Source organism: Pteronotus mesoamericanus, unplaced genomic scaffold, assembly GCF_021234165.1.
Source record: "Pteronotus mesoamericanus isolate MK-2021 breed Mesoamerican mustached bat unplaced genomic scaffold, CSHL_Meso_final contig_94, whole genome shotgun sequence".
Taxonomy (NCBI): domain Eukaryota; kingdom Metazoa; phylum Chordata; class Mammalia; order Chiroptera; family Mormoopidae; genus Pteronotus; species Pteronotus mesoamericanus.
This window is the reverse complement of record NW_026555285.1, coordinates 43,722,090-43,737,015: the sequence shown is the minus strand read 5'-3', so window position 1 is coordinate 43,737,015 and position 14,926 is coordinate 43,722,090. Positions and strand designations below refer to the sequence as shown.

At 41.6% G+C, this 14,926-nt stretch overlaps 1 protein-coding gene across 1 annotated transcript in view; it reads right to left on the bottom strand.

The window, feature by feature from the left end:
* GPC6 (glypican 6) overlaps positions 1–14,926 on the bottom strand; it is a 987,303-nt gene that overhangs the window by 96,112 nt on the left and 876,265 nt on the right. The window contains exon 5 of the mRNA XM_054586472.1: positions 2,678–2,808. Coding sequence (XP_054442447.1) covers positions 2,678–2,808 — 131 coding nt within the window. The remainder of the gene's footprint in view (positions 1–2,677; positions 2,809–14,926) is intronic.

The window sequence follows — 14,926 nt, the reverse complement described above, 5'->3', positions numbered from 1 at the left end:
AACTTTTCTAAGCCTTGGTTTCCTTATCTGGAGAATAAGGGGGAAGATCTCTCTCATCACCAGCATTGTTCTATTACAGAAAAGAAACCACTGCAGCAAAGCACAGAACAGCCCCTGGCAGTGAGCATTCTGCCAGCAGGAACCGCAGTGATAAACGTTGTTGCTTTTCTGAACGTGGCTCTGGGCGGGACTTCTAGCCACAACCGCTGTAATAAGGTCTTCGGATGTCTGGCCCGCAATTAACAGACAGTTCCTGGTCTTATTTGAAGCTCACCTACTCTGGAAGTTAACCGAGTCTCTGGGCCCACAAATACTTCTGCGGAAGTCTGTGGAGATCCAGAACCTCACATCTGATGAGACTATTCATCAACAGTGACCGAGGGTTCCTTTGAAAAAGGAAAAATTCAACGATGCAGTTCTTCGCTAAGATGTAGATTTCAGACTGAGCGCATGCATAATTTCATGAAGGTGGTTCATAGGGAACACAGAACAACATATTTCCAAATTCTATCCCCTGGAAGAAATCAGACCTCTTTCAGAACATGCCCACTCCATCCGCAAATTCTCTCGGTGCTTTCCTGGTAAAAGTGGTCAACTTCTAGCCACCTTTTACTTCTCGTCCACATTAAAGGCTGGCGTTGGTCCTTCCTCCCTACTCTCTTCCCAATCAGACCTTCTTTCCAGATCCCTGTTTCACTGTAGAGCGTGGGCTGCCCTCCTCTCTCTCTCTTCCTTAACTCCCTACCCCCCTTTTCTCTATGTCAAGACTACCAGATACATTTAAAAAAGTATTTCTAGTCCATTTGACACTTTTTGTACTACTGTGTCATGACCCTCCATACTGTATCCTCTTACGTGGTTTCTTACATGTCCTATATTATTTCTAGTCTTGATTTTGACACTTCTTACAAAAAAAGTAACTTTTTATTCATTTATTTACTTTTTACATTTTTAATTGTATTTTTTCCATTGTTATTTGTCCCACCTCTAGCCTCTTAAGGTGTCTTTTTAAAAGCACAGTCCTTATTAATTACTATAATATAGCCATACCGTTACAATGTAGTTGGGCAAATTCTACAAAAATGTCTCATCCATATTCTGGTAATAGAGTCCCTCTAACCTCTTAAAGAATTTTTAAGAGAATAACTTGACTTGAACACACATGCACAGATGCCAATGCAACCCTCTGCTTCTAAGAAGTGTGAGATGCTCTCAAGTCACAAGCAGTTTTGTCCACGTGCCTTTTTTCCCCGCTTTTTCTCTAGAGCAGTTTTGAACATCAGCAGCCTTGGTGTGGGGTTATTTCAGAACTGCTGGGATGTTTGGCCTCTCAAACAACAATAATACATTTCTAGGCAATAGATTGGAGAGGCATAGATGGCTGCTATTTTTTCACAGGAAAGACAGAAAATAGGTTTCCATGGAACCACTAAACGGGCTGTTTCCTCAACAGGTGATGACGATTTGGAGTATCCTTCTTTACACAGGGTATCCTGAGCTCATTAAACCCAGGTCTCGGCCAATGAAACTCTCAGCCCATCCGTCTCCCAAGGAGCGAGATATAGACGCCCAGCCAGATTCCTCCTACCCCATGTTCTACTAGTTCACCCTGAAAAGCCCAAGCCTTAGTTCAATTCATAGATTGATTCAATTCAATTCAATTCAATTCAATTCAATTCAATTCAATTCAATTCAATTCAATTCACTCAGCCAAGAGACCTAGTTGAATTCTCTTCCCGCCCCTTCCCTCCTCTGGGATCACATCTGAAATCCTCTTGCACAAACGATTTTAAGAACCAAAGGAAGCTAAGCACAACTCCTTGTCTGACATATATTTATGTGAATGAACTTTCTGTAAAAATGCAATCCACTCAGTCACCAGGTTCCACAGACTGATACGGACTTGGTTAGCGTTTCATGACAAGGGCACTGGCAAAAAGAACAGAAGGGGATTACGCAGCCATCTGTGTGCATGAAAAGGGGTGATGAAGGAGAAGGCTGGGGACCCACTGCAAAAAGTCTCGATTTTGTTTAAGGTGGGCCCCGTTTATCTTCAGGCGGGTGGGGACAAGTAAAAACTGCGCACCTGGTCCTTGCGCTCTGCAGCTGCAAACCCCAAAGCCCTGTCCCATGATTTATGAAAATGAACGACTTTCTTTCTTTTAATGTGTGCTTCACTTCATACAAAGGAGCATTTTCCCCTGAAGATACATTAATAAAGGTTACACCATCGTCTTAGAAAAGGAATGTTTAATTATTTACAATTGAGCATATAGAACATGTGCCTGGTTTGCACAGCTGAAGATATAATTAAGAGTTCCTCGAGAGAACAGGGTAGGAGTGTGCAGACATTTCAAACATTTAAAAAAAAAACAACTCCCCCCATCCTCCCAAATCGCTCACAAATGTGAGGGATTAGTCAATATACTTCAGGCTCTCTGAAACTTTTTAGCAGCCAATAATTTCTTCATGATTGAGTAGTTGTGAACTAAAAGATTGCTTCCTTTCTCAATGCCATTTTGTTAGACATTTTTAATGAAGTAGCAAATTTGTAGCTTGACAGGCAAAGCTTACTGACAACGTATTAGAATTTATAATCCCAGCCGACATATCTAGTTACTTCAGTTTCAGATGACTGCACGTTCCCAATTAGTAGACATACGACGAAGGCAAATACCTTTGCAGACACCTGCATGCTGTTTTCTTGCATGTTCATAATGGCTTCAGAGATCTTGACATCGATAGGGTCCATGACGGACTCGATGTTGAATGGTCCTTCCAGCCGCTCCGCCACCAGGAGCATCGCATCTGTGACAATACAGAGGCATGATTTATAGAAGAACTGGACACTCCAGGTTCTCAACTGTGTTTCAACATTCTGGCCATGACTGGCTGAAAAATATGCATTCATTCACTTTTTTTTTTTTTTTTTTGCTTTTATATGGTCTAAAATGGGATGAATGACAAATGCGAAAGAAGTAGTTTGTTTCATTTGCAGATTTAAAAATTATTTGACAGGTACAGAAACTGGCCTGAAAATGAGAAAATAAGTTTTGAGTTCAGAGAGTAAGAGAATTGCATATATCTAACTAGGCTACATGAAATTAATAATGATGATTAAAAAAAAACAACAACCCCAAACCAATGTCAGTTCAGGGATCAACAGCATTTCAAAGATGGAGTCTAACCTCTTCTGGAGTGTTGGGCAAATTGAGAATAATGGAGAAATGCTAATTTGCGGGTTTGGATGCATAAATGTCAGGACCAAAGCTCACGCGTATCTGTTGGGTCTGAAGCATTTCTGGACTTCCTGAGAAGAACAGACCTGTCCCTACTTTGTGCCACCACTCTATGTCACATGCCCTGTTTTTGCACTTTGACACCCTTGGGGACAGGGAAACCTGTCTTACTTCGTTTTGTATATGCAAGGGTTATTATGGTGCCTATCACATTGTGAGCTCCCCCAAAATGTCTCTGACGTTATAGTGTGTGAAGTTGCAGTGAACTGAAGTATCACTGGGGAAGCTGTCGTTTTCTGGAGGAGATAGAAACAGTGATGTGGAGGCCAGAGCCAGGAAGTAGGAGTTAGTGGCCCCAGACTCGCATCCTTGCTCTCTCAGTGCCTCGTTAAATGGCTATGGGACAAATCTCCGAGCTTACTGGGCTACAGAGTAGCGATGTGTATGAAAGGGGTTGGTGCTGAGGAGCCTCCCAGTGACTACAGAGAGGGGCGTATGTACATTCCTAGGCCACACTTGTCCTCAGTAAGCAGGGCTTATTTTGCAACTTCTCTTCACCAGGATTGTCAAACAGAACTTCCTGTGATGGTGAAAATGTGGCTATTGGAACTTGCAATGTGGCTAGTGTGACTGAAGAATTAAATCGTGAACAAGTTAATTTGCTTTTACTTAATTTATATATAATTCTAAATAGCCACTTGAGACCTGCTACCACATTAGATAGCACAGCCTAGACCTTTCACTCAACAGATCACACATTTGTCAATTGTCCAAGCTCTTGGGAGCCAATCTTTAAACATTTTTCTTTTCCTAAAATAATGTATGTTTATTATCAAACACTTATAAAATATAGAAAAGAAAAATGAAGGCAAGAAATATACCCACAATCCCTCCTTCTAGAATAACATTATAAGCAACTTGGCATATGCCCTATGTTTTATCCCTCTCTGTGCATGAATATTTTAAGCATGCAACTAGAAATATATCATATAATCTGTGTTTTAAATGTAGTATATTATTCATGTAAAACACGACTTACAGTAGCTATTTTATAGTATTAGTGTAAGGAAAGCAAATTTTATTTTTACTACGTACCCAACCATGCTCAACTAATGTCCAACATCAAAACATTTTCAGGGTTATAAGTAGTTATGACTGAGGTACATGAGAAATCATTTAAGAGAGATAATTCTTTTCATAAGAAAGGTACAGTACTTTCTGGGAAGCAAAGAGAGTCCCATTTTTATTTCTTTTTATTATTTTATTTTATTTTTTAAATGGACTTTTTATCATGTGTTTTTTACACTACCTTTTAGTGCCTTTATGCCTCCCTCCCCGCAGCGACCACCACGCTGCTCTCCGTGTCCACGAGTCCTTTCTCCTTTTGGCTCAATCCCTCCACCCCGTAACCTCCCCCCGCTCACAAGCTGTCATCTGCTCTCTCCATCTATGAGTCTGTCCCCATTTTCCTGGTTAGTTCAGTTTGTTCATTAGAGTCCCATTTTTAAAGGGCGCCAAGTTCTGTGAACAGCATTGGCTTTTTACCTGGCTTTCTTAGCAGGCCCCGTAACCGAGTTCCTGCCCCACGCCCTGTAGAATGAGTGAGAGTAAATGTATCCAGGGCCGCATTTGGAGCATCAGGGACATCCCTCTGTCCCAGCCCCACCCCCAGTCCTCTGTCCCATGTTATTCACAGCGTGAGATTTGGATGTACACAGAGATGCTATGGCTGTGTGTTTGCACACAGGACGGGTATAGCAGCAGCTCGACCAGAGTGAGGAGCCAGGCTGCAGGCAAAGCTGCCCCTCTGGGCTAAGCGTGGACTTTATGATAGGAGGGAGGAAATCGGACTCTGGTTCGAGGTGCTCAGCGGCCTGGGTTTCTGTTTAGGCCCTTCCATTAAATGGCTGAGAGATAATGTGTGTCACTCTATTCATGAGTCCTGTTTTCTTCACCTGTGAGATGCAGATTCCAACAACAGCTACTTAATAGAGGCGGCACGCGGAATCAAATGACATAGTGCCTGTAACGCTGTTCGCCCACTGCCTGGCACACAATTAGCTCTCAACAAAGGTTGGCTGTCTTAAGGCACTTCCACTCGGCAGTGGAGGTAGGAAGGAGAGGAAACAACTTGCCAGATACTTTGGAACTACTGACAGCAGCAGGTGTGAAGACCAAAGCAGTAAAAGGTACGCGAGTGACTGTAAGATGTACAGCTGATGCTCTTCAGTGTGTTTCATTAATGTTTGGATTCTAGCTGCTTTGCTCATTACCAAGAGACACAAAATTGCATTATTTTCTGGTGATGTGCCCCTCTGCCGATCAAGGATGACTACAACTTGAGGACTCGCTTGCCTTGGAGGTGGGGTTTATGGCCTGCCCCTTCAATCTCGGTGGGCTCTGTGTCGGATGTGGCTAATAGCAGATGGTGGAAGTGATACTGCCAGATGTAGGCGATGCAATGTGTGCGTCCCCCCAAATCCATATGTTGAAACCTAACCCCCAATGTGATGGTATTGAAAGGTGGCCTTCTGGGGGGGTGATTTGGTCCTGATGATGCAGTCCTCGTGAATGAGATTATCACCCTTATAAAAGAGATCCCAGAAAGTTCCCTGACCCCTTCTGCCATGTAAGGAGACAATGAGAAGAAGACAATGACTTAGGAAGTGGGCGCTCACCAATCACTGAATCTGCTGGTGCTTTGATCTAGGACGTCCCAGCTTCCAGTATGATGAGAAATAAATGTTTGCTGTTTTAAGTCAGCTCCTCTATGGTATTTTTGTTATAGTAGCTTCAATGGACTAACACATCTGCTAAGGTGGCCAACATGTGAATGAGGCTGTCTACAACCTTCGTCAGCCCACCTGCCAGCTGATTGTCACCTGGTGATCCTAGTCCGCACCACGTGGTGCAGAAGAATCGTTCAGCTGAGCCTCACCCGAGTTTCTGACCCACAGTCCTGTGATTGCTAATAACGTGGTTGTTACTTTTGAGCTGCTAAATTTGGGGATACTGTATTTTGTAGCAGTAGGGAAGTGGAGCGGCTACATTACAATATTTGCAAAATACTCACTACTCTTTTCTTGACAGGACTCCAATATTCAGAATTCTAGTCAATTAATTTTTGACAGATTTACCATTTATGATGTAACTCCTGTTTACAAATACTTCAATGGCCAAGGAAAATAAAACTTCGCCCTAAAGGGAAAGTACAAAAAGAATTTGCTCTAAGTCCGCAGAGCGTTACAGTTCAGTGTTACGGTGCACTGCATGCACCCTGCCTCTCCTCAGATGAGGATTACATTTCCCCTGGGATGTAAGCAAGATAGGATTTTGAACAAGTACGAAATGAGGGAAAGTTTCTGCTTTTTGCCTAAGCCTCTGACTTTGTAAAGAGTAAAAGTTCTGAAACGAGGAGCTAGACGTGACCTCCGGTGTCTGGATGGCACTGGAGCAAAAACTATCTTGCCACAGGGACTTCTGGGTGTTTATACTCCTCTAGAATATAATTATTAAGTATGCTTTCATATGGGAAAACATGTGGTTTTAGCTTCTTGCGGAAAGGAGATGTAAAATCAGTAATGATTTGGCTGAATGATGATTTTAATCTGGAAGAGAATGGTTTTCAAAATGTTCCAGAGGAAGCAAGAAGAGAAAGACTTTCTCTTTTTAAAGGAGATGTTATTAAGCTTTTCCTAAGCAATGATAGAGTAGAAATAACTTTGAAAATTCAATTGAGAAGGGGTGGGAGGAAATGGGTGAAGGTCGTTATAAGATGGGTAAAATCTTGGATCTAATGTATCGTATGCAACTACAGTTAATATTGTATCATGTACTTGAAAGTTGCAAAGAAAGATCTTAAAAGTTCCCATCCACACACACACTCACACACAAGCACACATACAGGGTAACCATGTGTGGTGATGGAGGTGTTAACAAATGTCATGTGATAACCATTTTGCAATACATAAATGTGTCATATCAATATATTGTACACCTTAAACTTACATAATGTTATATGTCAATTATATCTCAATAAGGCTGCAAAAAAGAGAAAACTTAACTGAAGCAAGGTCAACTTAAACTAATAAATATCAGTATTTCTTATGTGCCAAGGAGTGTCTCTGCGTCACTCTAAATCAGGAGTGGTGGGGTGTAGAAGCAAGTCCCTGATTGCCACCTTCATGGAGTTTAGACATTTTCTGAAGTGACAAATTAAATTTTAAACCTTATATTTTTTTCTTTCTTCGAGGGAAATTTGAACTAAGATAACAGGTCATTTCAAGTTCTCCTGAAATCTAAACATGTCCTAATAATCTCCTCTTTGAAAAACAAAAATGATAAGCACCGTATACTTCACTGTTTTATCCAAATTTCAGAGCCCCCGCGTCATTTCTGCTGTAGAAGCAAGGCTCACCCTCTCTTACCCCTGCAGTACTGTCGTGTTAACCTAACCAAAGTGTTTTCCCTGCTGAGAAGCGGACGAAGGAACAAAAAAAAACAAACAGGCAATTTTACAAGCACCCTGGTACCTTCATTCACTGGCACCCAGTTACTCATTAAAAGAAAAAAACAACCTGCTTTCGTGTTTATGTATAGGCTCATTTATGCCCACGGCATGCATGTAATTAGAAGGCTCTGCTTTCTCCCGTGGCTTGTGGGAGGCAGGCGCACAGAGTACACACGTCCTTTGCTTTCACCCAAATTGATTAATTAAAACGCTTGTGAATTCTCGGACGGGAATGTGTTCCGGGAGAGACCTGGTAGGAGACGGCAGCTAGTGCGGACGGAGGCTATAGTAACAGCAGGCCGACCGGACGTGCAATGCCTTTTCTGAGAGTTGGCTTTTTACAAAAATTTTGGTTTTGAGTATTAAGGCAATTCTATAGCTAAGATGTTTCCATTTTTAGAATTCCGATTCATAAAACTACCATGCAGAGAGAATAGCTTCCCTCTTGGGACGATATTTCTGATTTTTACATTGATCTTTCTCTCTCTACTTGGGGCTTTGCCGCTCTGGAATTGCTTCTCTGACATTGCCAACAGAGCTGTCTTTTAAAAATGCAAATCTGATGAGGTCACTTCCTTGCTTGAAACGTTGCCATTGCCTTTAGGATAAAGTCTGAACCTCGCAGCCTGACATAAGAAGAGCCCTTCGTAAGCTGACCTGTCTCAGCAGCCTTGCCCACCACCACGCTTCCATAGGGGCTTTCTCTTCAAAGTTCCACCATAACTCTTTAAGTGACAATGAAGTTGTCACGGAGGTTCCCCCACATGCCCAATCCAACCTAAAATTGATGGCAGACAAGTTATTCTAGACACACTCTTGGTCTCATTTGACCTGCTCAAGAACTTCCAAGGGTTCAAGTTTAAAAAGAGATTCATAATGAGATTCCACCCTTTGCTCCTATACATTTAGTTTTCATAATGGGATGTGCCCCATGGTTGCCTGCTGTTACAAACAATGCCAGTGCTTGTCCTTGCAATTTATTCACTTAACACATGTGCAAATAAATCTGTTGGATAGGGCCTTAGAGGGGAAACCCCTGGGTCAAAGGTATGAGCATTTAAAATTCTGATAGTAAGTGTCCAAGTTCTCCCTGTAGAGTCTGCACCTATTTACCTTCCCAATAGCAATGTAGGATAGTGCCTGGTTCTCCAAGTCTCAAACCTTCGGTGCTAAGCTCCAATGTCCGGATCATTACCAATTTGATAAGGGTAAGAAATTGGCATCTCAGCATGGTTTTAACGTGAAGTTTCTCTCATTATAAGCAAGGCTGAACTGCCTTTAAGATGTTCAGAAGTCATTTCTACTCTTTATTTCTTTTCATAGGCACCGTCTTTGTTCACTTATTTTGCCACTGAGTTATTAATTTTTTTCATATTGATGTAAAGAAATTTCCTTTTAAAATACATTAATGATACCAGATCTTCTGTGACATGAGTTACCACTTCCCCCCTTGTTGCTATTTACCCTTTGATTTTGTTCGTGATGGTTTTTGTCACTCGGCAAAGGTTTTTTTAAATTATATCAAACTAACCAATCACTTGTTTACCTTTTCTCGGTCTTTGTGTCCTATTTCTGCAGGCTTTCTCCTTCCCACGTTCACTTCTACGACCTTACACACTGCGGCTCGCACCTTCCGTCCCTAGCTCCCTTGCTGTTTCGTGCATACAGGCCAGGGACTTTCCTGTCCCATGGATTTTGTGCTTATCCTGTGTTCCTTTTTCCTTGAACACTCTCTCCCTAGGTATCTCTGTATCTCTCTTCTCTTCTGGTCTCCACCCAAATTCCAGTTTTCAGGAAACCTTCCCTTACTGCCCTGCAAACTCCCATTCCTCTCTGGTTGCTTTATTCTTCACAGCACTTAGCGCTTGCTGCATTGTTTTATGTACATTGGCTATTGTCCCTCTTTGGCCCACTGTCACGTAACTGCAAGAGGGCAGGGGACTTCATCTTCGTTGTTCACTTTTGTCGTTCTACCCCCTAGAATACTTGGGTCCTAAGAGTTGTTAAATGAACATTTTTAAATGAATCACTGGAACACATTTTAAAAGGATGGGTGGCGGAGAGCGAAGCGGCGGGGATGGGGACATCTGAGATAGTTCACCAGTAAAAAATAAAAGAAGTTTTCTTCTAATAACAGCACAAAGTGACTTGCTCCCCTCCTTCCTGCCTGAAACTCTGCTCTGTCTGTTCTCCTGCGATGCCCGGCGTCGCGGGGCCTGCGAAGCTTTATTACCGCTGGCCAGCCGGATAAACAGCCCCTCGGTAGCCTTTCGCATGCAATAAGGTAGATGAAGAGTTTCTGCGGGAGTTTAGAATCTTATTGTACTTTTTTTATTAGATAGAAATAACTTTTTAGATCTTTTAGTTTGAAATTGAAAAGTAGGGCTGGTTTTCTTTCTGCTGGAGGTCATTTCTAGGTTAACCTAAAAAAAAACCCCAAACCCCCCCCCCCCCCACAAGTTGTTGTTGACATTTTTAACTCTACCAAACAAGGTATTTCCTGATCTTTCTCAAGACTTCAAATTTGTGCTAATTTTCAAAAAAAATGTGATAAATGTCATTTTTATTTCTTCCCTGTAATTTGTCTACATTCACTAAATATCAAGTTGATGATCACCTTTTCTTTTTTCTTTCTATTTTGCCAACCCCTTATGGTGTTTAGGTCAAAAAAAAAATCAAGCTATGACAGGAATTCTATATCTAGCTAAAGAAATCATACCACAGAGCAAGGTGAACAATAGAAAAGGGAACTGAACCAATTAAATGCAATTTAAAACAGTGCACAGGTAGCTGCTTAAAAAATAGAAAAGGGCAGCCACCCCAAATAATTACAGGAATGAAAGAACTAAAACCAAATAAAAGAGAATTTAATGAAAATGATAATTGTTTACTTTAAAACCAAATCCAGGAAGAGAAGGAGAGAAGAAATATACAAACTAATTTAATTCTGAAATCAGTGCAAACAAAGAGGCTCATTTTGCTGCAGCGCTGGAAAAGGAAATGCAAATTGCGGGCAAATTCATTCACTAGTACTCCTGGCACAGCACAGAAACTGGAATCCCTAGGACTCATTTTCAGACCTTTCCTTCCTTCCTCCCCCTCCCTTCCTTCTTTTTTTGTTTTTCTTCACCCAAGGACATGCTTACTGATGTTAGAGAGAGGGGAAGGGAGGGAGAGAGAGAGAGGAGAGGGAGAGAGAAATATCGGTTGGTCGCCTCTCGAATGCACCTGGACCCAGGGACTGAACCTGCAACCTAGGCTTGTGCTCTCACCAGGACTCAAACCTACGACCTTTAGGTTTACAGGATGACACTCCAACCAGCTGAGTCACCCCAGCCAGGGCAGATATTGGTTTCTGTTTAGTAGAATGAAGCACTGTATTTCATAAAAGTATAATATATTCATGTAAGTATCATCTCTCTGCTATATTATGTCTTTGAGACATTCAGTTATATCACAGGGCAGAAAGGGTGGGCCTTGTAAATCACGAATTTGATGGACGTCAAAGTGTGTACTAATAACAGTAACCCGTTATCTAAATTTTTACTACTGATTCTTCACATGAATAATTTTTTATGTCATTTGTAGCTAGGAATGTTCAAATTATTCATACCAACCTGTCAGTATTTGCCTTGATGATGTATCAGAATTTAAGGGGTAAAAAGTTCTTTAAGACCTTTTGAGAGAAGAGCCTCATCTCTATCTTTCCATCCTTAGTGCCTCCTACAGGGTTTCGACATCTGATATAGATGGACTGACTTAGACCAACCAGTTGGCTTTATAGTTGAGAAAACCAAACCTCAAAGCAAGCAAGCAAATCCTGTCCCGTCAACAGCCGTCCTGGGACCAAAAACCCTTGTCCTCTCTCACTCCATCCATTATGACAAGCCCCTAAATTGCTTAAACAGTTTCAGTATGCTTACCCAATATTTTATTAATTACTAAATTCCAAGTGCTTCACCACTGGTACAGAGAACAGTAAAGGAGAAAGCATGGATGATAGAAATAAAGCACCTTTGTCCTAGCTAAGATTTTTCTCATTCCTTCTTCACTGCAATTAAGCTTTAAGCCTTCCTTAGCGACCCAGTACTTTCTATGTGGGCCCCAGGGTACTGAATTGTCCCTGGCAAATTTATAAAAGCACTCACATTCCTCCTTACTCTTTATTAACCTGCACGTCACACTTGAGTTACTTTGAACCCCTGACCAGCTTGGATGGGCTTTACGGCCTCCCTGCGAGGTACTGCGGACTCGAGGCAGGATGGGAGCTGCGTGTCAGACTGGGAAGCCTAGTGCCACAGTCACGCGCTCTGTGAACTCGCACAATGTATTTAACCTTTGTGATCCTTGGTGTCCCTCGTTGTTACAGGCCCTCTTCCCACATCACTGTGAAAATTAAATGCAACACTAGACACGTGGCTTAGCAAATGCTCATTACTATATTACGATTGTTTTATCTTGATTGAGAGGACGGTTCCTTTCATTTCCCAACAATGTTAATATTGCAGGTCTGATTTCACCATCCATGGAGTTGTAAATCCTTCCTAAAAGAGGACAATATCTAGTCCCCCCTTTATTTTACAAAAAAGCTCCCTGAGTCGCAGTGATATGACAGGGCTTGTGATTTGGCTGAGCTTAAATGGCACGGGGGTGGCCATTGCCCGCCATTCTCTCTCAGGCGGTGGTCTTTCGACTCCATCATACTACCTCCTTCTTTACAATCAGCCGATGTACCGTTAAGAGGCAGGATCACTTCAAACATTTGAGGTCTCCGTGAACCAAACAAGCCTAAGCTTTTTGCCCGTATATTGCAGTTAAAGCAATTCTCCTATTTCTCCCTCCTTTATCCTAAAAGTTAATAAAGCAAATCACCCAGAGACCATTTGTTCCAATAGTACAAGGGCTTACAACCTACATGGCATGAATCACAATAAAAATAAATAAATAAGTGAAAAGTCGGAATTCCCTAGTGGGTCTAAGCAGAGTGATTAGTGAGCGATTCTGCAAGCAACAGGAGCCTGTTTCTCCCACTTGTGTGGGTACTGGTATTATTAAAAAAAAAAAATATATATATATATATATTTTTTATGATTCTGTTGTTCAGTGCCATGAGAAACAATAAGAAAAACAGAAAAGGGTAGTATGTCCTGTATCATGGGTCACCAGATCCAAAGGAAAAAAAGCTGGATTATTAAAGAAAAACAAAAAAGGCATTTTCGGAGTTGATAACTTCATTTTTCTCATCTCTGATTGGCCCTGTGGAATGGCAAGGTAACTTTTGTCATTTCTCGTCTTCACATCTTGTGTAACGTTGTCTTCAGTGTATGCTCTTCAGTGAAGACAAAAGTCACTTTTAAACTGAGGAGGCACTGAGGGGAGAAAGGAGAAAGGAGAGTTGGAGAGAGGGAGGAAGGGAGGAAGGGAGAGAGATGAGAACCCACTATAGAGAGGGAATGAGTGTTCTTTGCAGCATTTCCAAAGCTGTACTGCTCTAACAGCTTTAGGACATAAAGATCCACTTTGTTTGCATAGTAGGATGTACTGCTATCTCCTCTGATGGCTGCGGGGACTCAGACCCTAGAGGTAAAACAGCTCCTTCAAGGTCTCCTAGCTTTTGCATGGCTAGAGTAGGTCCTGCTCAGGGTAGGGCAGAACTAAGAGCGTTGGATTGTTTGAACTTGCCATGCTAGCCAAACAGACCTGCTTGTCTCTCTCAGGCAGATGAGCTTGACCATGTCTGTGAGCTTGAGCATGTCTGTGAGCTGCTAAGGAGGAAGAGGTGGGGGAAACATTGCTCTGGGCCTCAAAATCTTATTCTCTGGCCCTGCTCCTTCATGAGGTTGGTGAGGTTGCGTTAAACAAACAGGTGCCTCTGGGAGCTTCCAGCTGAAGCTCTCATATTGCAAGTTGCTGGGCTTCCCCTTTCGTCCTCTGGGCTTTCTCTTACTGTTCAGACTCTTCTAGGATTTACCACTGAAAAGTAACCTCATCAATATGGCCGTGCAGTGGGATATTCTGTTCTTAGAACTTGCCTATGATTGAGGAAGGACTGTTTGACATCAGCCATAAAATTAAAGACAACCTCATTTATTTGACTTTCAGAAAGCTGTAAGTACTTTCTTGGTAGATTCCTTTTTATGCTGAACAACTTATTCGCTGAGTTGGAAGGGAAGTGTTTAGGCAGTAGCCACTTCCTTTTGATCATAAATCTGCCCCAGAGCCTAACTTTCTCTCTAAGCAAGGGCATGGTTATCCACTGCTCATTGGACATTGCCGTGCGTGTTTATTTATGTGTGCCATGCAAAATTTGGAAAATACAAAACAGAAATGAAAATAGAATAAAAGTCATCTACAATTTACCAAGACAGGGATAACTATGGACATCCTTTTTGTTGGCTGTGTGATATTTCATGTCCTTAATGCAGGCTAGAGTTTTGTAACCATTCTTTTATAGTTGGCTTTATATGTTCTTACCAGAGTTTGCATTGCTATAAAATAAATCTAATTCCTATCTCTGATTTTTCTGCATTTTTGATTATCAACTCGAGAGATTTCTTTCAATTGACAGCTATTTATTCATTTAAAAACTAAGTAGAAATTAACATACATTTTTATTAATAAGTAACACACATTTTTATTAATAAGTAAAAATAGTTCAAAACTCTAGAAATACTCTTAATAAGAGATATAAGTGAAGGCAAGAGAATATAGCTCTGATTCTACCATTTAATAAAACTCCTACATGTAGAAGGCAGACATTCAGGCAAACACTGTATTTTAAAAATAAACTTTTAGAATTAAAAAAATGTTTCCCCATGTAATTGTAAGGGGCTTTAAATGCATAAAACAAAAATGCAACTTCTAGTACTGCCTTCATCAGAATCTAAGCATGTGACATTGATTTTACTAATTTTCCATCAGTAAACTTACATGTTTGTGTTCGTAGATATATTGTGTGTGTTCGAGTTCCAAAGCCATGGGAATCTGTAGCTCTAGGAGGGAGTGTGCTAAAGCGCCTGGGATCAATAGGCAAAGCAGATGGGCAGCTGGTGGAAAAACAAAGAGAAAGCGGGCGGAGACCACTGGTCCAGGAGTCAGACCCAAGCGTGGGGTGAAATCGGACAGAAGTGTTCAGGGTGTTCAGTAAGTGTCAGAGTGAAGGACACGGTGGCACAGG